Source organism: Microcaecilia unicolor, chromosome 6, assembly GCF_901765095.1.
Source record: "Microcaecilia unicolor chromosome 6, aMicUni1.1, whole genome shotgun sequence".
Taxonomy (NCBI): domain Eukaryota; kingdom Metazoa; phylum Chordata; class Amphibia; order Gymnophiona; family Siphonopidae; genus Microcaecilia; species Microcaecilia unicolor.
The window spans coordinates 112,332,036-112,354,864 of record NC_044036.1 but is presented as its reverse complement, the minus strand read 5'-3'; the positions used below and the strand labels follow the sequence as shown (position 1 = coordinate 112,354,864).

General features: G+C 42.2%; 1 protein-coding gene across 2 annotated transcripts in view; it reads left to right on the top strand.

Annotated features, from left to right (window-relative positions):
• The window catches only part of DDR2 (discoidin domain receptor tyrosine kinase 2), a 169,114-nt gene that overhangs the window by 76,927 nt on the left and 69,358 nt on the right, over positions 1 to 22,829 (top strand). For both annotated transcript variants that reach the window (XM_030206964.1, XM_030206965.1), the window contains exons 2-4: positions 8,504 to 8,640; positions 17,135 to 17,237; positions 18,350 to 18,581. In XM_030206964.1, coding sequence (XP_030062824.1) covers positions 8,559 to 8,640; positions 17,135 to 17,237; positions 18,350 to 18,581 — 417 coding nt within the window. In that variant the 5' untranslated portion in view covers positions 8,504 to 8,558. The remainder of the gene's footprint in view (positions 1 to 8,503; positions 8,641 to 17,134; positions 17,238 to 18,349; positions 18,582 to 22,829) is intronic.

Here is a 22,829-nt window from a genome sequence, read left to right as displayed (position 1 = left end):
CCTGTTCCGGGGCAGAGGGAGCAGGGAACCAGTGGAGCCGACTGGCGCGTAGCTGCTCTCTGCACTCCTCCAGCAGCGTGCACTCAGGGCGGACTGCCCCCACCGGCCCCGCCCTAGCTACGCCACTGCTGTGTAAAAATGATAGTCATAAAAATGAACAGTGTACAAAGGTAGAAAAATTAATTTTATTTTCTTTGGTGTGGTTAGAATATGTCAGCTTTTTGGAATGTACATGTGTAAGGGGTGATATCCTATAAAATGTTCAAGCTAGCTGTGGAATATATCAGAGTGTGGGCAGATTGTACAGGTAAATTGATCTTACTATACTGTATATTTTGGTGGCCTTATGAAGTGTGAGGTTGAAAACTGAATAACTAAAAGTACCTGGAACTTGCTAAAAAGTCCAGGAAATGAGAACTATGATTCTAAGGTACTTTGGGGCCCTTTTACTAAGCCGCATAAGCGTCTACGCACACTCAACGTGAGCCAAAATGGACTTACCGGCCGGCTACCACATGGCGCTTGCGGTAATTTCATTTTTGGCGAGCGTCCGATACACGTGGCCAGAAAATAATTTTTATTTTCAGACGCGCGTAGATCATTACCGCGTGAGACTTTACCGCTAGGTCAATGAATTGGTGGTAAGGTCGCAGACCCAAAATGGACACGCGGCAATTTTGATTTTGCTGCTCGTCCATTTTCGGCAAAAATTTTTAAAAGGCCTTTTTTACAGGTTCGCTGAAAAATGGATCGGCTTGCACTCAAAACCTGCGCCTACACTACCGGAAGCCATTTTTCAGCGCACCTTAGTAAAAGAACTCCTTTATTATTTTTCATAGCAGTTAGCAGGTATTTTATTATAGAGCTTATTTTTTTTAATTGTATTTCAAAATATATTCGAAGATAAATATTTTGACAAGCACTTAACTTGGCTGCGGTGTTCTTTGTTGGTTACTTAACTCTTCAATAAGGACTATTGGTGCATCTACATGTACATTTCCAGTGGTTGCACCAGCTATAGAACTGTGGTTTGCAAATGTGGCAAGGGTGTGCATAACTGAAAGTATTCTGCCCCTCCCATGCTGCACCTATATGAACACCTCTTTGCATTTACATGCTGTGCACTTGCACCATTACAAAATATTGCTTAGTCACCCTGCTGTCACCTATGAAAATGAGAGTATTCTGTATATTTATGCGCATAAATGCAGGCACCTAATTACCCGAATTGCCCTTAGCATTGTGACAATTGGTTTCTGGGGAATTCTAGCCTGTTGATTCCCATCCAGCTACCCCATAGTCTCCAATGTCACTACTTCAAGCTTCCATTATCATAAGAAGTTTTATGCTAGGTCAAACCAATGATCTGTCCAACCCAGCACACAGTCTGACAGTGGCCAGTCCAGGTCAATTGGAAGTACCTGGCAGATTCCAACAAGATTGTTCCATATTGCACTGAAGCAGATGTAGAAGACACCTAAGCCCGTCTGACTAATAATTATTTGTGGACTGTTCAAAACCTACTAGGCTTAATAATCATATTTTTCTGGCTACAAATTCAATAGCTTAATTGGCTGTTAATCTTCCCCCACTCCTCTGACATCACTTTTCCTCTTCTTCACCCCTCTGGCATCATCACCTTTGCCCTGGTAACAGCATCATCTGTCATATCCTGTACTCTCATCTCTCTGATATCTCCCCTTTCCTTATTTAATTTTTGGAAAACATTTATATTCTGCCCTGTACCTCCCCACCATCATCACTTTCTCTTTCCTCCCTCTGTTTCCCCAGCATCATCATTTCACTTCCCTTTCCTTTCCCACACCCCAACAGCATCATCACCTTTCATCTCACCTGACATTATCTTTCTTTCCTCTCTCCCCCCACTGCAATCATTATTTCACCTCAAGATCACCTCTGGCCAGCTTATTCACCGTTGTTGTTTCTTCCTCTTCTGCAGGCTTTCCTATTAAGTCTGAATCGTGATACACTATTGTCTTGCAAGATTCGCTGATCCTGTAGAAATCCAGTTTTAGAGGAACACTAGAAGACAGAGTGAGATGCAGGTGATAAAATATCACTCGCTGACATTTTATCACCTGCTTCTCTCAGCAGGAGAATCGTACAGGAAGTGGGAAAAGGAAAGAAGATGATCCCCAACCCTATCTGCTGTCTGCCAGCAGTCCACATATTACACCTGAGATTCTTTCATATTACGCTGATTGGGAGCCTCTTGTGGATTCATTAAGGGGATCTTTTACGAAGCGATGGTAAACCCAACATGAGCTTACTGCTCGCTAATCCGGATCTACCGCAGTAGCCCAGTGGTAGTTCCCACCCTCAGCATGTGCCACTTCCGGCACTAGAAAAATATTTTAATTTTTGTAGCGATGTTGTTACCCCAGCAGTAATTGGGCAGTGCCATGTGCTGCCCGGTTACATGGAACCCTTACCGCCAGGTAGATCTTTCAGCAGCTTTTGATTTAGTCAACCACTTTATTACATCGTCTTCACTCCATAGGTATCACCAATACAGTCTTAGACTGGTTTATCTCCTTTCTCACCGAGTGCACATATACTGTGTTCTTTAAAGGTTCCACATCCAAGACGTTTAAAACAGGAATAGGGGATCCCTCAAGGATCCCTTCTTTCATCAATGCTTTTCAACATCTTTCTTGCTCCTCTTCTAACTCTGGCACAAACTCTAGGACTCACAATGTATGTGTACGCTGACGATATCCAAATTCTCTTTCCCCTGTACTCTTGCTCCTCTCTAGACCTTACCACTCTGAAAATGAATCATAAAGCAAATACATAATACTTGAATATAGTCCACATTAGGAGGGAGATCCAAGACCTAGCAAATTCATAGGAAGTTCAGTGATTCCAGACTGCCCCAATTTGACTGCCCCTATCGGACCGACCGTTCACTTGTCTTAGATTGTAAGCTCTTTGAGCAGGGACTGTCTCTCTTTGTTAAATTGTACAGTGCTGCGTAACCCTAGTAGCGCTCTAGAAATGTTAAGTAGTAGTAAGATGGATACAAAAAAGAAGGAAAAAAGATAAAAAGAGGAGTAAGAGAATTGCCTTCTGATATACCAAAAAGACCTGAAATCCTAGAGAGCTGAGGTTGTGAGAGTTACACCTTTACCTTCAAGAAATGTTTTAACTGAACAGGTTCATAGAAAATATATTGCATATTCTGCTTTTCTGCAAAGCATTTACAAGGAAATCTAAGAAAGTAGCTCCTAAAGAAATCACTGCAGAATACAATTCCAAAAACTTCTTTCTTCTAGACTGTGTCCACCTAGATACATCCGGAAACACCTGCACTTTGTCTCCCAAAAATGACGTATCTACAGTTTTATTATATAATCTCAAGACTGAGTCCCTGTGAGAGCAAAGTAGCTCTTGTTGTTACCTCGGATTCTGAAGATTCCAGAATATCAGAAATATTCAGTTCCACTGGAACATCAGACCCTCTTTTTTTCAGTTGACTTCACATTGAAAAATTTCTGCAAAGCTAGAAACACTGCTTCAAGAAATTTCAGTACAGTTTGCAAAAACCTGTGAGAAAGATCTCTCGCTGGAGTTAATCTAGATTGTGGAAAGTTTAAACATCTCAAATTTAAACTTTTTTGCACATTTTCCAATTTTTCAGTTTTCGTCAGCATAAGTGGCTAACAAGGTTTGAGAAGATTTTAACTGAGAAACAATTTTATCTATCATGTCAAGCCCAGTAGTGCAAGAATTAACCTTGCAATTAAGAATTACTGCAATTAAGTCTTGGAGCTTAGGTGCAGAAGTTGTAGAAATAGTTACAAAGGAGGAGTAAACCTGGTGCAAACTCTCAATAGCTGGCCATAGCGGCACTAGGCTTCGGCTTCACCAGTGGTCTCAGCAGGGCTATCATGTCTTTCCTGAGGTGGTGAGGCAGTGAAGGCATCTGACATCATCTAGGGATGCTACTTGTTCCATCTTGAAAAGTGAGCCGCCTTTGCAGTACAGTTTCAGGCATGCGGTCTTCTAGGAGACGATGAGGAGGTAAACCAAGAACATGGTGATCCCCCAGAAGGACAAAATAATTTTTTACCTACTGAAGTATTATTACCAGCAGGATTGACTGATGTGACTTCCTCACCTCAATCAGATATTGTGCTTAAAGATATATGGATGGTTGTATCTAGGATGGAGACTTGATTGAAGGATGTAGTGCCTAGGCTCTGTTCTTTCACCACTGAATCAGTTCTAACTTCAAGGATCTTGATGCTAAAGTGTCTCAGTTTTCTTCTTCACTTCAAGATGTTGATAATAAGATTGTTTCTTTACAGAACACTAGCACCTCAGCCATTAAGGATAGTCTCAATTTGCACAATAAATTGGAGGCTATGGAAAATTCCCTTTAGAAGTAGGAATTTGAAATTCCTCAGTTTTCCTATTACCCATTTTTTTTATCAGCTGAAATCCTAGTTATCAACTGAAGTCCTTAGTTTGTCAAACCCTGATTGGATTGCTTTGGTGAAACGTTACTATGATTCTAGTAAACATGTGGTTGAAGGTGATCAACCAGATACACTGGCTCCAGCAGGCCCTTCAGTAAGCTAATTTGACAGCATTTCTGGAGGATACCGCTGATGATACTCCTGCCCAGGGCCGCCGGGGAGGGGGGGGGGCAAAATTCCCCAGGCTTCCAAGGGGTTCCCGGCGCTGGGGTCTCTCTCTTGTTGCTGATGGGACCCAGGTGATCGTGTCCCAACAGGAACAGGAGAGAGAAAACTCCAGCGCCAGGCCCCCCCCCCTTGGAGACTGGGGATGACACGGAGGAGCAGACACAGCAGGCTGGTGGGGGTCCTCCCCCCCAGGCTCCATCAGCAGAAGAGATCTTCCTCCAGTGCTGCTCTTCTTCACTCTGCCACATTGCCTGGGCTGCTTTTCCCCTCAGGCCGCTCATGCTCGTTTTTGAAATTGAGCATGCACGATGTTGGAGAAAAAGCAGCCGCAGGGGCAGGCCATGCGGCAGACTGAAGAAGAGCAATGCTGGAGGAAGATCTCTTCTGGCAGGGCCTTGGGATCCCTGCCAGCTAAGGTGTTTACAGTAGCGGCAGGCAGCAGCGATTCTGGGGGGAGGGATGGCAGCAGCGATGATGATCCTATGGGGGGGGGGCAGTGGGGGCGATGATCCTTGGGGGGGGGGGGGGGGGTGCGCTGGCCCTGCCCCAGGCCTGGCTCGGGCTCTTGGTGGCCCTATTCCTGCCAGATCTACTTTGTTGGTCACCTTGAATGAGAGTGATAGATCAACAGTATTAAGATCTTATTTTAAGAAAAGTCTCAATTGCTTTACGGGAAGGCTATTCAAGTCTTCCCAGATATATCACAGAACCCTGAAGCACGTAGGAAGGCTTTTCTGGCTTTAAAGAATAGAGTAGTGGCTTTGGGAGCCACCTTTTTTCTTTGTTTCCCCTGTAAATGTTTGTTGTTGTTTTTTAAATCTTTATTTATAAATTTTAAATTAACAATCATTTAACATGACTGCAATTACAGTACTTAAATTACAGCAAAGAGTAGAAAAAAAATAATAACTGGAGGGATAACCTCACATAGGCAAATAATTTCATTTAGCTAGTCCACAATAAAGTGAGGCAAAACACAAGGAAAAAAAAATCAAAATTAGAAACATTTCAACTTTGTAGCAGGAGAACTACTAAACCCACAATCGAATTTAACAGCATTAGCCTACAGGATCCTTCTGGTTAGAAGGATTCTCATCCTCCTTGGAAACAATAAAGTCTAGTAGTTTCTTCTGATCAGTAAACATATAGTTAACAGAGTCAAAGGAAAGAAAGTGTCTGCAGGGAAATTTCAATAGGAAAGTTCCTTTCAAGGTAAGAGTCCTCTGCTTTAAACCCAAAATCTCACGTCTTCGTCTCAAGCTCGCTCTATGTTTAAATCCGGAAATATTTGTATACTGGCTCCGAGAAACAATGCTTTCATATGTTTGAAATATAAACGGAAAATATTATATCTCTCTGTTTCAATTACAAATGATACCAAAAGAGTAGTACGCTCAGTTATTACTTCAAGGGAGCTTTCAAGAAATTCAGTTAAATTAAGTCCCAGCTGAGATTGTATTAAAGTTCCTTTTCCTGTAATATATTGAGCTCTAGTAATTGGAGGATATGCTTCTTTTGGGATAGCCAAAATTTCATGGAAATATTTCTTTAACATATTGATAGCTGACAACTTGGGAGATTTTGGGAAATTAAGCAGTCTTAAGTTTAATTGTATAGCATTATTATCCAGGTATTCTAATTTCCTGTTAATAATCTCTCTTTCTTTCGTTACTGCCCCTGCAAAAGTTTGTAAAGTTTTTATCTTGCCTTCTAGCTTAAATGTAAATGTTTAATTAAGTTTCAGGAGAAACAATATATTTTCTTTGATTTTTCACAGCTGGAAAGATTTCTACAAGAACACGAGGCTTAGCTGGAGTTAAGATACTTAGGGGCCCTTTTACAGAGCCAGCGGTAAGCCCAACGCGGGCTTACCACTCGCTCTTCCGGGACTACCGCCAGCAGTAGTCCTGCCCTGAGCGCACACCATTTCTGGGGGAAAAAGAAACCCCCCAGAAATGACTTTCACGATGGTAACCCAGTGATAATTGGGCATCAGAGCCCCCTCCCGGTTACTGCCAGGTTAGCGCGGGAGCCCATATTGCCGCATGGCCATGTGCGTCTGGGGGCTTTTTACCCACTGTGGTAAAAAGGGCCCTGGTGCGTGGGAAAAACGGCCCCTGCCGCTAGCGCAGGGCCCTTCTTTCTACAGCTTGGTAAAAGGACCCCTTATTTTGGAGTTCAATTTAGATTTTTAAATCTGAGAATTTGAGAAGTTGTCTTCTTTATTTTTCTTTAATCATGTGTTAATTTAGTGTATAGATTCTTCCCCTCTCGTGATGTGGGCTGTTTTATTGCCTTGACTGTATATATTTTTCATTGTTTAGTATTAGATAATGGTGCTTATTTCTTTTTGATTTCTTGTTGTGTTATTGGGAAATGTATAATTTCTAAATGCAGATAGAAAAAAAATGGCCTGAGGGCATGTAGTAGGAGGCTATTCTTTGAAGGAGCCTAGGTACCCTGGTTCTGTTATAGAATAGTAGCATAAACGTTGGTTAAGCGTGAGAGAGCCTAACTATGGCAGGGACATGCGTAACTTAGAGTATTCTGTAAATTATGTGTGTAAGTGGTAGCCCTGCCTATGCCTCACCCTTACTCTGCCTCTGTGTATGTTCCCCTTGCAAATGTGTTCTATATACATTAAGCAGCTATTTACAGAATAGTGATTAGGCAGAAATTTTGCATTTACGTGCATATTTTTGATTCTAAAAATGCAGAGTCATGCATTTGGGCTACAGAAACCAAGGGAGCGGTACTGTTAGGGGGTGAAGGAGTAGCCTAGTGGTTAGTGCAGTGGACTCTGATCCTGGGGAACTGGGTTCGATTCCCACTGCAGCTCCTTGTGACTCTGGGCAAATCAGTTAACCCTCCATTGCCCCAGATACAACCTGTATATACTATGTAAACCGCTTAGAATGTAGTAAAAAAAAAAACCACAACAATATCAAGTCCCATTCCCTTTCCCCTCATGTGCATTAGAGAGGAGCGAGACTTGGGTGTGATCACATGTGATGAACTTAAGGTGGCTAAACAGGTAGAAAAGGTGACAGCGAAAACCAAAAGGGTATTTGGGTGCATAGGGAGAGGAAAGGCCAGCAGAAACAGGAGGTGATAATGCCCCTGTATAAGTCTCTGGTGAGACCTCATTAAGGATACTGTGTACCTTCTAAAAGTTATAAACAGGATGGAGTTGGTCCAGAGGGCAGGTACTAGTCAGTGGTCTTTATCATAAAGCATACGGAGACAGATCAGACATAAAGATTTCAATATGTATGCCTTGGGAGAAAAGTGAAAGAGGGGAGATAGGCTAGAGACATTTAAATACCTCCATGGCATAAATGCGTAGGTGAGTCTCTTTCAATTCATAGGAAGCTCTGGAAAGAGCAGACATAGGATGAAGGTGAAAGAGGACAGACTCGGGTAATCTGAGTTAATACTTCTTCATTGAAAGGGTGGTGAATTTATTGAACAGCCTACTAGTGGAGATGGAGGAGGCAAGGACTGTATCTGAATTCAGAGCAGGCCTTGGACAAGTACCTTGGATCTCAAAGGGAAAGGAAGAGAGAGTAGATGACATGGATAGGTCCTTTATTTGCCTTCATTTTTCTCTGTTTCTTCATGTGTACATATACTGCACATAAGTCGTTTTTCTGTTTTCTAAACATGTATGTGCATGACACGTGTATATGTGGGCACCTGGGTTATAGAAGTGCCCTTATTGTGGAGGTCATTCATTAAAGTCCAAGACCAGTTTCTAATCAGTTCCTTTAAATGTGTAAGTATATATGATTTAATAGCATAATAATACAAGTTTGTTCACTCTCTTTGTACAGATCTTTTCTTTTTCTGCTCATTTTATCCTGAAGAACTTGGCTCTGTTACTGAAATATGACTTCACATCCCAGGATTCCCTGTCTGCTGTTGCTGCTCCTGATTATCTTAAACTGTGTCAAAAGCCAGGTTAATCCAGGTAAATGCAAACCAGCTCAGCTGGGCTACAGGCGATGAGAGTAATTTTGTAAATGTATGTTTGTGGATAAAGCACAGAAACATCTTGTTAACAAAATTTACTACCCAATATGTAGGTAAACTTACATGTATTTGTAACATGTACTCTGAGTTCAGTTCAGAGTTTGTCATAGTTTCACTTTCCTCTTGATAACTTGCCAGCTTCTCAGAAAAATGCCTTGGTGTCTGTTGCCTGCAGGCTCACACAAGCAAATTAAAAACAAAAAGGGCTGCCGCGCTATGCTAATGAAGCTCTCTTAACCCTGCTCTTGAAGCTGGGTAAGCCAGAGAAGTCCAGCTCCTACCACCCCATATCCCTACATAATGTTGATGTTAAACGCTTTACTTGTATACTTGCTGATAGGCTTTCTGCGTTTTTGCCGACGGCCGTGGGGGGAGGCCAAATGGGATTCGTGACAGGCCGTCAATCAGTTTTCAATGTTTGTAAGGCCCTTTTGGCCTTAGCCTATAGTCAACAGTGAGAGATACCCGTGCTCTTGGTCAGTCTAGATGAGGCCAAGGTGTTTGATCGTGTAAGCTGGCCCTTTTCGTTTTCCACATTAGAGGATTTGGGGATTATTGGGTGGTACTTGCAGGTAGTAAAGGCTCTTTATGCTCCTCCATCTGCTTCCCTATTGGTTAATGGTATATGGATGCAGACTTTTCCCATAGAACTTGGCACATGAGAGGGCTGACCGTTTTCCCCTCTTCTGTTCGTTCTTAAACTTGAACCTTTGCTGTGTACATTACGGGAGGCCCTGAAGGTGCAGGTTCTAGAGGTGGGTGCTATCACATTGAATACCTTGGCTTTTGCGGATAACCTCCTCCTGATCCTTACCTCACTACAGCACTCTTCTGTGAGCAGTTGAGCTGATAGAAGAGTATGGCTTCTTATTGGGCTTTCAGCTTAACTTGGATAAATCATGTGCCCTTCCGTCTCACCCATCGGTTCGGTTGTACTGGACTGGCCCTTTTCCATTATAGTGGGCAATGAATATCATCGAGTATTTGATGATACATATTCCAATTGATCTATATCGATTGTAACCTCTTAATATCAGCCCCCTAATTTCTATCACCAAATCCAGATTGCAGATTTGGCGGACATATCCTCTCTCTCTTCAGGGACGAGTTACCTTATTTAATATGTTATTGGCTCCATCTTGGTTATATGTTTTTAAATGCTACCCTTATATATGAGAGTTATGAAGGAGAAGCAGCTTGCCTCCATGTTACAGCAATATTCATGACAGGGAAAAAGGCCAAGATTACCTTATAGGATTGCAGTTCTATCCAGGGAGAGGGGTGAGGTCTTGGCCTTCTTAATGTAAGGTATTTAAACATCAGTTATGGCATGACATCTCAATGACTGCTTCAGGAGAGCAGACTATTTTAGTGCCCTGGGATTGGACCTGTTGGACAAGATATATTTTAGCTACTACCTTCATGCTAGCTCGCAGGCACTGCCCTTTGTTCCAAGGAATAATGTTCACTTCCAACCATTATGAGCCATGTGGTGATGGCTGTGTTGGTTCCATGGGATCAACTCCTCCATTACTCCACTGTTTCCCATTCATTATAATGAGGAATTTTCTCCAGGAACAGACTCAATATTTTTCACCAGTTGGACTGACAAGGGCAAACACTATCTCTATCAAGTACTGCAGGATGATGGGTCCATTAAGACCTTTGAGGCCTTGAGAACTGAATTTCATTTGTCTTGCAAAGCAATGTTTTCCTACTTGCAACTTCAGCATTATGTCACTGCACTGGACAAGCGTCACTTTACTGGGGAGAAATGAGACTTTGGACACGACGCTGACATTGAATTTGCAGCGGAAGGTTCCATTGACTTTTCATCGCCACCATGTCAGGGATCATGCAGCACCCCCAAACTTTGCAAAGCTGGAGCAAGCATGGTCTGCAGATGTAGGCACAGCAGTGTCTGAAGGTAGTCTGTTGGCTGGAATCAAGGGCTTCTGCTTCCTGACTACTCATGTACTATATTGGGAGCTTTAATATAAAGTCAACATGAGACTCTATTATTTCCCAAAACAGGCATGTGTGAAGAAAATTTGTGCAAATGCTTCTGGTCTTACATGTGGACAAGCAGAGGCCTCTCTAGGGCACTTGTTATGGACCTGCCCACGGATTTGGAACTTCTAGCAGCAGGTCCTGACCTTTATATCCCGCCTTTGGAGCATATCATTGACACCAGACCTGCTCTTTGGCCTGCTTCCCAGAGTTACTCCTTGGCACCGGGGTGCATCTTTGTTCAATGGACAGTTTTGATGATTCTAAAACAGTCATTTTGCATGATTGGCTTGCAAGGGATGTACCCACATTGCAACATTGGCATGCAGCGATGGAGAGGTGCCATATCATTTCTCCAGAAGGCCGTCAATTTCAGGCTACACCTTTTGGTCCACCTTGATACAACTTGATCGCAGTAGGATCCTGCCATGGCTTTGAAGTGGTAGGGCAGATTTTTTAGGTTGGCCTGTCCCTTGGGGGGGGGGGGGGGGGGGGGGCGGGGGGAGGGTTGTGGTGGGGTGGGAAGGCTCTACTGTCAAAAAATGTGAATATGCTCTCTGGTGCCAGACTGTTTGTTAGTTGCTGCTGTATTGTTTGTTTATATGGTATGGAGCACATTCAATAAAAAGATTTAAATATAAAAACAACAAGGGCACTTCTATAACTAAGCACTTGCAGTTATGCGTCATTTGTGTGCCTAAATATACACATTTCACATTTTTCTGGGTCATTCGTCTTTAGTTCAATCCACACATTGTAAACGGGCCCACTGCTCCAGTATGGGAGAAGAAGCTGCCTCCCATGAATAGCCAGAACTTCACAAAACTGCCACCAGGAAATACTTCAAAACATTCCTTTATTTTCCAGATTCATAAACAAAACTTCACTCCAGAGTAGAGACTTGCTTCTCAGGCAGGGCTGTTCTGCCTTGCTTAGTACATCAGCCAATTACACAAAGACTTTGCCCCCTTCCCTGAGGGGAATGCAATAGTCCTTTGGAAATCCCTGCTTTTTTGGTCCCAGTCAGTAGCAAACAAATAGTACTTGTCCCACAAGCAGGATTTCCCCTCAAGACAGTGTTAATCACCAAGCAGCCTTTACTTTCAGGAGGTTCAATACTTTTGGGACTTCCTTCCACCCAAGGTATTTCAGCCTGCTTTAGTTCTTTAGGGACCTGTCTTGCCCAAGGATTTTCAGCCTGCACTGCTCCTCGTCTCCTGAACTGAACCCTTCTTCCCACCAGGCAGCCCTCCTTCATAAACAAGCCTTCCAACTTCAGAGGTTCTCACAATAATCAGGTTTCAAAACAGGTTAGTAATTCCCCCACCACTCAGGGTTTCCCCAAAAGAAAACCAGGCTTCTCTACTTAAGCAGGGTTTAAACCAAAATAAATTCCCAAAACCATGTAGGTTTCCAAACCTTCAGGGGCTGCCTTCCTCAGCTCTCAAGCTCCCATTCCGTTCTGCTTTCTTCCCCTGCTCAGGCTGATTAATTCCCTCTTCCATCCAATCCTCCTCCTGCTTCTCAGCCCACCCCTCCCTATTACAGGTGGGCAGCATGATATACAGATTGCTGGTCCCGGGAACTGGCTCCTTCATTCACCCTCCCTCTTGTGGTCAGAGACGGTATATGGCCAGCTTGCCTATCCCCTGGGATCTCACTGCTAGGACTGGAAATGCATTCTGGGATATGTAGTTCATGGTTCTGCTGCTTCACTCTATACATCGGGGATGTAGCCTTGTCACAACATGTTCATAGATAGAGATTTTTTTTGGTCACTTTTTCTGCTTGTGGACTATTTACCATTTCTTTTGGATTTCTCTTTTCTTAAATATGAATTATATCCATTACCAAATTGTTTCACTCCTTGTTTGATTCACTTATTTTATACTCTCTTTTGGCATTATGCCAATCTGATGCATATTCATGTATTCACATTATCTATTGTTCAATTGCACATTTTCACACACACACATTTGCATTTGACAATATGCTAATTTGATGCACACCCATATATTTATACCATGTGTTGTTTATCTCTGTAATGACTCCTGATGTAGGCATAGGCCGAAACATGGACCATGTTTGGTCCATGCTCCAGCGGAGCCTGTTATTTTCTTTGTTTCACGTGCTGTCTTCAAGCAAATATTACTGTGTCACACAATAAAGACTTATTTTTTTCCATCTGACTTATTGCAGTGGTCATTCCCACTCCTGTGTTTTGTAAGTATGCAGAATCCCAGTACTTTTGTGGATGTGTACACTTACTCGCATTAAGTGGCTGCACATATACTAAAAATGGAATGCTGCAGAGAAGATTAGCATGGCCCCTGCTGCTGCTTCTCAAGAGAAGAGTTGTTTTAGCCCAGTAAGTGGAATTGGTTTTATTGCACCACTGGGTTGTTATATGCTAGCCCCTGCCTCAGCCCTTTAGGAAGGTGAAACATTGCCATGTCGGGCCTATTTTAAATAATGTGGTGAATAAATTATTTTTCTCAACATTGTCATTGGCGATTCGCATCTTTTTTTCTATTCCATGCTGGATCTTTAGAATTGCCTGCCTATTTGTTTTCTTGGCCCTGCGCAAGGATGATGCACACATTAGTGAAGCATTCAGGGCGGGTGTTGTGGAACAGTCTCCCTGTACAGATTAGAAGCTTGAATGATAGCAAAAATTTTAAGAAATGTATTGAAAACACATTTGTTTATGGAAGCTTTCTCATACAGAGTAGCTTGGCTATGTGTACTGATAGGTTATATGAATTGTATTTTGAGGAAGGATTGGCATGAAGTAATGTTTCGGCTATATGTTTGTTTTTATTATGTGATTTATAATGTTATGGTTTATTACAATTATGTATGTTGATTATAAGATTATGTATGTAATTTTGGGATCTGCCTAGTTAATAAGTGGAATATAAATTAGTAAACTGTAAGTGCTATTCAGTAAGGGCACGCACAAGTGGCATGGCACGTAAATGCAAGGGGGATGTTCACATGACTGGACAAGGGAGGGGGATGGGTGGGACTGCAATTTTTGCAAGCAACTTCTAGAACACTGTAGGTTACGTGTCCCTGTACTGCACTAGGTGCGCCAGTGCCGGGTTATTCTAGTATTCTACAAGGGAAACCAGGCCTCCAGATGATGATATAGAATAGGTTCTCACCAGGCAGCATTGGTGTTCCCATTTATAGAGTTGTCCCCAAAGTGTGTTGTGTGTTACTATTTCTGGAGGGGAATGCTGGGATGTAATTTCAGTATAGACGGTTGTATAGAGTGATTGTGGGCTACCTCCTACTCTGTCAGCGTTCTCTTTCCATCTCCTGCCCTCAGTGTCGTGGCAGCAGCTGAACAGTTGAAGTGTTGCCACTGTGTGTGGAACGCAGCAGGAATACCGTGGAACCAGAAGTGCAAAAGATCAGTTCCACAGGGGCTGGAAAGCTGTTACACTTTCTGGTTCCAGGAGGCCTTGGCACCTTTTCTGGTCTCTGTAAATCTTTGTTTTCTGCTTAAGAAAGGGAGTACAAGACAGGGGCTATGGCTGTAAGCACAGAGCTAGAGTGCTTTGTAGACTCTGTGATGCTGAGCTGCTGCAACTGGAGGAAGAGAGGAGGACTCGAGTGAGAGGAGCATGAGGGAGTGGGGACAAGAAGGGACTGTGGTACTCTGAGCAAGTGCAGGCTTGGAGCCCAGGTAAGACAGACCATACAGCGGTTGCAGGTAAAGGCAAATAATATTTATTGAAAGTGTTAGGCTAGTGGTCCTGTTTAATTCACAGGGAGGAAGAAGGCAAACTTAAAGTAAGATCCTTGAATGTGACAATGTCCTCAGGTGGCCTGCTCCTGCAAGGCCACAACATACATTCCTGTCTCTTGGCACAGCAGTACACTCCACTTATCTGTGGCCTGGTTCTCTGGTTACCAGTGCATTTTCTATCATGTACTCTGGTCAAAATACATAGTCTGTGAGGTATTTGAACTTGTCCTACCTGATTGTAATGTAGTAGTTTACACATAGGTGGTCAAGCTGTATGCCGTGGGGCATCGCTGCTTCCTTCTGTGCTTCTCTAACCCAACTCTGGCCCGGCCTTTTATACTTCCTGGCAGCCGTCCTCCTGGTTCCACCCCTCTTGTGTCACTATGTAGATGTAGTATCAAACAATGCCAACACAGTATATAATAGAACATTTTAATAGACTGTGTAGGGTATTTATTTATTTAAAAGATTTCTAGACCACCTATAAACCATCCAATTAAAAATATAAACAATCTGAGGTCACGTGATGCCGAGCTGAAGAGCGGGTGCGTGTGAGGAGTGGATCCTGCTTATACGGGTAAATTCCCCCCCCCCCCCCCCCAGGGCCTGTTTACAGTCTCTCTTCTCGTACAATTGGACAGCGGGAAGTCCCTGAGTTGTTACTCCGATCCACTCAAGTTGCTTACCCCCGAGATGTCTGCCAAAACGTCAAGGAAAGTGTCCGACCATGGTCGAGCCGGAGACAAAATGGCGGAGACTGAACAAACAGGAGGTCCCTTGGTGAGTTCAATATGGGCCACAGAGGTGGCGGCTGAGCTGAATGTTATTCTATGGAAGACTCTATGGACAAAAAATTACGAAAGATAGTAGACAAAATAGACCTGGTGGGCACTCAGGTGGAAACTCTGCATACGGAATTACAAACTTATCAACAGCGATTACCTACAGTAGAAGACAGTCTTCACCAACAGGAAAACGGGACAGCACGAGCTTAGAGCGGTGATAGCAAAGCTTGAAGACAAAATCTAAGATCTTGAAAATTGCTCGAGAAGGAGTAACCTGAGATTTGTGGGCATCCCTGAGTCCATCAGAAAAGTAGATCTGAGGCAGTTCTTGGAAGGCTGGCTCCCGAAAGTTCTAAAGTTATTGCAGCAGGCGGACCCCCTGAGAGTGGAGCGGGCCCACCACTTGGGAGTACTGAAACCACCCAAGACCAGACCATGCGTGGTGATCTTCAAATGATTGAATTATGCTCATAAACATGAAATATTGCGCGCTACAACAGCAGCGATGGACCTACAATACGATAACAACAAAATTCTATGCTTCCAGCATCGGTAGCATCTAAACGTAAGGCTTTCAAAATGTCCGTGCCCTGTTACACAAGAAAAAGGTGCCTTTCACACTACTGTATCTAGCACGATTAAGGATTACAAATGGAGAGAAGCCTCACTTTTTTCAAGACACTGAGGAGGCTTTGCATTATGCCAGGAACACGTTGAATTTAGGAGAAGGATCTGGACCATAAATTGGAGACAGACATTATGTAAAAATTCAAGAACATGGCGGCTTTGTGGTGGAATGAGCACAGAGGGCCTAGACCAACAAATGGAGACACGCAGGAATCATTGGAAGTGCGAAGATGGTTCTTCGAGCTCACACTTTGGACCACTGATAGCTGACAATCCGTGAGACCTTAATGGGGGATTAAGTTTCATTTGATAAGCATTTAGGAGCACAGCGTTGCAAATTTGGGGTTACAGAATACCAGATGGTAGCTCAGTAGCTGAGATACCGCATTATAGTGAAGGTGGGGGTTATCTTATTAAAGTTATGGCAAGGGTGGTCTCAGGGGAAATATGGGGGGAGTACTCACAGTGGCTGGGGCCTGGGCAGGCCATTGTAAGTTGGGAACAAGAGTTCAACTGGGGAATATGAGGAGGGGGCTGGGAATTTGGGAAGAAGGATTGGAGGGGAGGAGGGCTGGAGGGATCGGGGGGGATGTATGGATTTTTGTTTAGTATTAGCTTGTGTGTTTTTAGTATGGTTTAATTTTCTTTATTTCTTGGAATATATTGATTTGGCTTTTCAGTCTCTGCATCGGGGAGAGCGAGGTAACAAGATCTCGGAAGGGGGCTGGTGGCTGGGACAGTCTCCCTTCTATTTTACATGCAGGTGGCCCTTAATAATAATGCAATTTAAGAGAGTGGGATGACTTCTTTAAAAGTCATATCTTGGAATGTGGGAGGGGTGACCTCGCCAATTAAGAGACAAAAAACTTTACAGGCAATAAGTAGACAGCAAGCCGACGTGGCGATGCTCCAGGAAACTCATTTATCCTCAGCAGAACATTAAAAATTTCAGAAATGGTGGGTGGGGGAAGTAGCGGAATCCCCAGCTGAGAATAGGAAAGCAGGGGTACTCATTTTGTTTAGAAAGGGTTTGGACATACAGATACATAAGGTCATACAGGACCAGAGTGGCCGATATGTAGTAGTACTTCTCACCTTGGCAGGACAACAACTTCTACTCTGCAATTTTTATGCCCCAAATGTCTATGCTCATAGAGTCTTCAGGCAATTGTTTTGTTTTTTTTGAAAGTTGACTTCATTGTACTTGGATCTCTCCCTTTCACTTTCTTTTTCTTTTTGTCTTTGTCTTTTAGCTCTTTGCCGATATCCTCTGGGCATGTCAGGAGGCCACATCCCTGATGAGTACATCACAGCTTCTAGTCAGTGGTCTGAATCCACTGCTGCGAAATATGGAAGGTGAGTTAAATGTTCTTCCTAAAAGCAGCACAAGCAGAGGGCAGCTGCAGGAGTACCTGGGCAATCACTATGAGCAGCACCAGATTCTGCAGAAGAAAAAGCTGTTATTCAGTTTATAATCTCTTTACTTTGACAGCTTTGGAATTATAGACCAGGATCAGAAAAATCTCAACCAGTTGGTTATTGAATGAAGGTAATTTTTTCATTCTCATCAGCTATTCTTCCCTATGAGGAAAGGCTAAAGCAACTAGGCCTCTTCAGCTTGGAGAAGAGACAGCTGACAGGGAGATATGATAGAGGTCTGTAAAATACTGAGTGGAGTGGAATAGGTAGAGGTGAATCTCTTGTTTACTCTTTCAAAAAATACTAGGACTAGGGGGCATGCAATAAAGTTACTAAGTACTGTAAATTTAAAAAGAAAATATTTCTTCACTCAACATGTAATTAAACTCTGGAATTCATTGCCAGAGAATGCGGTAAAGGCAGTTAGCTTAGCAGGGTTTAAAAAAGGTTTGGATAATTTCCTAAAAGAAATTCCTTAAACCATTATTAAGATGAACTTGGGAAGATCCACTGCTTATTTCTAGGATAAGCAGCATAAAATCTGTCTTATTCTTATGGAATCTTGCCAGGTATTTGTGACCTAGATTGGCCACCGTTGGAAACAGGATAGTGGGCTTGATGGACCTTCGCTAAGGAATTTAGTGCTAAATTCCTTTCTTAAAGGGCTGAGTTAAATGGTCCCCATGTGACCACTACATTTAGACCAAGACTTGATACACCAATGACTAAAGAGCTTCTCTGTGTCAGAACTGAGAATCTTTTTGCAACATAACAGAGAAACTGAAACAGAAAATACATTTTAAAGGATAACAATGTCTTTATAGTCAGTACTAATCCTCTTGTACACCTAATAACTTTGTACAGTCCAGATTCTGGTTGATAATTTTAGAAAGAGGTAGCTAAAGGAAGCTAGATTATACGACACCTGTTATATACCACTTGTGTATTGTCACCATTCAAGCCAAAATCCTGAATCATAATTTAAACAGTATTATGAGAAATGTACATAAATATTTTCTCATTTATCTTTCCCGCCCCAATTTCATCAGGCTGGATTCAGAAGAAGGAGACGGAGCTTGGTGTCCTGAGATCCCTGTGGAACCTAATGATCTGAAGGAGTTTCTACAGATTGATTTGCGTGGTCTACATTTTATCACATTGGTGGGGACCCAGGGCCGCCACGCAGGGGGCCACGGGAATGAGTTTGCTCAGAAGTTTAAGTTAAAGTACAGTCGTGATGGGACACGCTGGATATCCTGGAAAAACAGACATGGAAAGCAGGTAACTAAACTTCCGTAGCAAAGCGAGGATCCTGAGAGTAGAATATTGACTGTGGAGAATTACATGCAAGTAGACAGGCTGATGGCATGCATAGATGGTTAGAAAATTAAATCCAGATTTCATGAAAGACTCTTCAGAACTCTGAATAGGAGTAATTATATCAACTTTTTCCTGCGTAAAAAGCCTGTTATGAAATTACCAGGGATCCCAAAAAGTTCAGGGGAGGGGCATACACGAGCACCTACCTTATGGCGAGCAGTCTGCTTGCACTACTATACAGTTCAGACAGACTGCTGGCCGTAATGACAGGTCCAGACCTGTCGTAAAATTTTGCACATTAAAAGTAGATTCTCCGTGCACAGAACTGTCTGTGCATTGGTCGGAATGCTCATTTTAATACTAGTGAGCTCCTTGTGATTCATTTGCATAGGGTTTTCGGTGGTTCCTTAATGGCACATGTTGGAGCCACAGAAAGCCCCTTTGTGCATTACTCACTAAGTAATGTTTGCTTTAGACTGGCTACAACCAGTCTATGGCAAACGTTATGGTAAGTTTTGTGCAGCAGGCCCATAGTGTGACATGCAATGTCATTATCCATCTGTGTGCTTGATCAATCTTGCTGTCTGTAGAAAAGATCTGTTATAAGTGAGCAACAATGATTTTAGAGCATTTTTGCTGTTTTATGCATTTTTAAGAAGAATATTAGAAGGTATTCTTTATTGAAGAAGATGTAAGAGATCTACCTGTACCAGAGATGGTTTTCAAGGGTGACGATATGGAGGAACTGAAAGAAATCTCAGTGAACCTGGAAGATATACTGAGCCAAATCGACAAGTTAAAGAGTAGTAAATCACCTGGACCAGATGGTATACACCCCAGGGTACTGAAAGAACTGAAATATGAAATTTCAGATCTGCTGTTAGTTATCAGTAACCTCTTAAAATAATCTGTTGTACCTGAAGATGGCTGGTGGCCAATGTAACGCCAGTTTTTAAAAAGGGATCCAGGGTAATCTGTATGCCCCTAATGCATACAATAAGATCTTTTACAAGCAACTTTTAAAACACCTAACGGGGTTTGATGGGCTTCCAGTATTGGTCGGTGGGGATTTTAATGCAGTGGATGATCCTAGTCTGGATAGGTCCCATGGGGAAAAGAGAGGATCGGGATCGGATTCGCGGGGGATCAGGATACTGAGTGAGGTTTTGGACATGGTGGATATGTGGCAAACTATGCACCCATTGGAACGGGACTATACCCATCTGTCTCGTGCACATGCCACCATGTCCCGTATTGATTACATCTTTATATCCAGAGCCCTGTTCACAAGGATTCAAAATACTGAAATAGGCCCCATAAAAATATCAGATCACGCAATGGTTCTAGCAACTTTGGGGCCCCTAAGGTCTGATACGTGCCAGTTTCAATGGAAATTTCCAACCCGACTATACAAGGATACAACCTTTCTAGACTATATATCACAAAAATATAAGCAGTTCCAGGAAACCAATCAGGAGCATAAGGACACTCCTATTCTGGGACACGGCTAAAGCCGTATTACGGGGGAAGATAATAGCATATACAAGCCATCAAAAAAGAACAAGGGAAAAGGAGATGCAGAGATTGGAAAAAGAAGTAACACGGTTGAGGAGAGCATATGGCCGCAGGCATAGTATACAGTTAAAAGGCCAACTTTTAGAATTGCAACAGACTTTAAATGAAAAGATTCAGCAACAAGCCCAGAAAAATTATGCATATTACAGATATCAATTATATAAATATGCTAACAAAAATAGCAGGATATTAGCAAGATTGTTAAAACACAGACAAGGTCTGTCTAAAATAGCTGCCCTGTATTCCGCTGATGAGACACTAGTGAATGAGGATGCCCAAATTAATAAAGTCATGCTTGAATTTTATAAACACCTATATTTGGAACCGAACCCACCCCCGCTAAATAGTGAGATGTACTTCAGTGGCCAAGACGTAAGGCGAGTGGACCAGAGGAGCTTGGCTAAGTTAAATGCTCCCATTACACTACTACTACTACTACTTAACATTTCTAAAACGCTACTAGGGTTACGCAGCGCTGTACAATTTAACATAGAAGGACAGTCCCTGCTCAACGAGCTTACAATCTAAAAGACAAGTGTACAGACAAAGTGGGGCAGTCAAGATTTCCTAAAGGTTAGGTGCCGAAGGCAGCATTGAAGAGGTGAGCTTACAGAAGGAGAAGTGTCATGGGCAATACAGCAGAGTCCCTTGGGAAAGGCCCCGGGCCCAGATGGTTACAGGGGGGAGTTTTATAAAATGATGAGGGAAGAAGTGGTGCCACCTTTGACAGAAATGTTTAATGTTCTAACACGGGAGCAACAAATGCCGGCATCACTACGCCTGGCGCAGATCATAGTACTACCAAAGCCAGAAAGAGATGTAATGAAACCAGAATCATATAGACCGATTTCTTTGCTCAATTATGAAGCTAAGCTATATGCCAAGGTTTTAGCGAATCGACTCTCTAGGATACTGCCGGATGTAATAGAGGAATCTCAGGTAGGATTTGTACAGGGTAGAAATATTACGAAAAATGTACGAAGGATACTTGCAACATTAGAGGCAGTGTCAAATCAAGACATCCCATCGGTGCTAGTCAGTTTTGATGCCGAGAAGGCTTTTGATAGAGTGGTCTGGGACTTTTTGTTTGGGACACTAGAAGCCTAGTTGAGTCTCCATACTTCAATAAACTTCTTTGTTATTATACATCTTCTCAGTCTTTGGCATCCTTGGTCATCCTCCCACTTTTATTTTAGGTTGTTGTATTCCGTGGGGTGTCTTGAGTTCTCTGTTCTTTGGCGGATTTCTTTTCACAACTATATGTGCTTCCATACTTCAATTAAAACGTGGCTTTTTTCCAGAAATACTATGGAACTTGTAAGACCTTTTAGTTTCCAACTCATATTGTATAGAAATATCAGGTAACATGAAGGACTTTTAATTTCACATAATTTAAACTATCATGGAATCTGAAAGATCTTTCCTAGAACGTATCTATATAACACTATTCAGAATAATTATGGAAAATGAGAGACCAGGATTTATCAATATCAAGTAGAAATTACATGGGATTCTGATCTCTTTTAGAACTTACCCACACTAAGTAGTCCTCAATGGGGTGGTAATTTTCTTTTTTTAGATCTAAGCTCATAATTTGCTGCTTTAATCATAGTGGAATCATGTCTTAGATTACGGTTTCTCACTACAGAATACATTTCTAGAACTTTGCATTTCTATGTCTTGTTTATTATTACTATTTATTTTAAAATGTACAATCCAGAATGTTTAAACATTGATAGTATTAACTACCTTATCTTTGATTATACACATTATAGTGGAATCATGTCCTAAGTCAGGGTCCCTCACTACGGAATAAGTTAGTAGAACTGTGCAACACTATATCTTGTTTTTTATTACTACGTATTTTTAGAATCTAGAATGTTTAAACATTGATTATATTAATCACCTTATCTTTGATTATACACATTACACTGATGTTTAAATGTTGATCTAGAGTTGATTGTACTCAGCCTAGAACTTGACAGTTAAACAGATTATAAATGCCAAAATTAAATTAAATATGTGCATACTTCATTTGCATATATTTACATCTACTCTTGAGCTGCATTTTAGCTACCTTTGTGACAGGTTTTGTGAGGCGGTTTTAGGCAGACACATAGGGTATATCTGCTAAAGTGTGTTAAGCCCTGATGCGTGCTATGTTTGCATAAAAATGCTTACTGCAAAGTGCATTAAAGCGTTCTGCGGTAAGTAACTTGTTTGTGCACACTAAGGGCCAGATTCTACATATGGCACCTAAAAAAAAAATCCACGCAGTAAACATTTCCACCTAAGTGTATTCTAAGTGGCGCCTAGATTTAGGTGCGGTATATAGAATGTGCTTCATTGATATTCCAGTTCCTAAAACTACACATGTCCATTTAGACCAATGAAAATGTGGCATAATGTGGAAGATATAGAGGCATATTTTCAAAGCACTTAGCCTTCCAAAGTTCCATAGGTTTCTATGGAACTTTGATACTGAGCCAAATCGACAAGTTAAAAAGTAGTAGATCACCTGGACCAGATAGTATACACCCCAAGGTACTGTTGTTAAAATCATCTGTAGTACCTGAAGAATGGAGGGTGGCCAACGTAACACCAATTTTTAAAAAGATTTACGCATACTGGGCC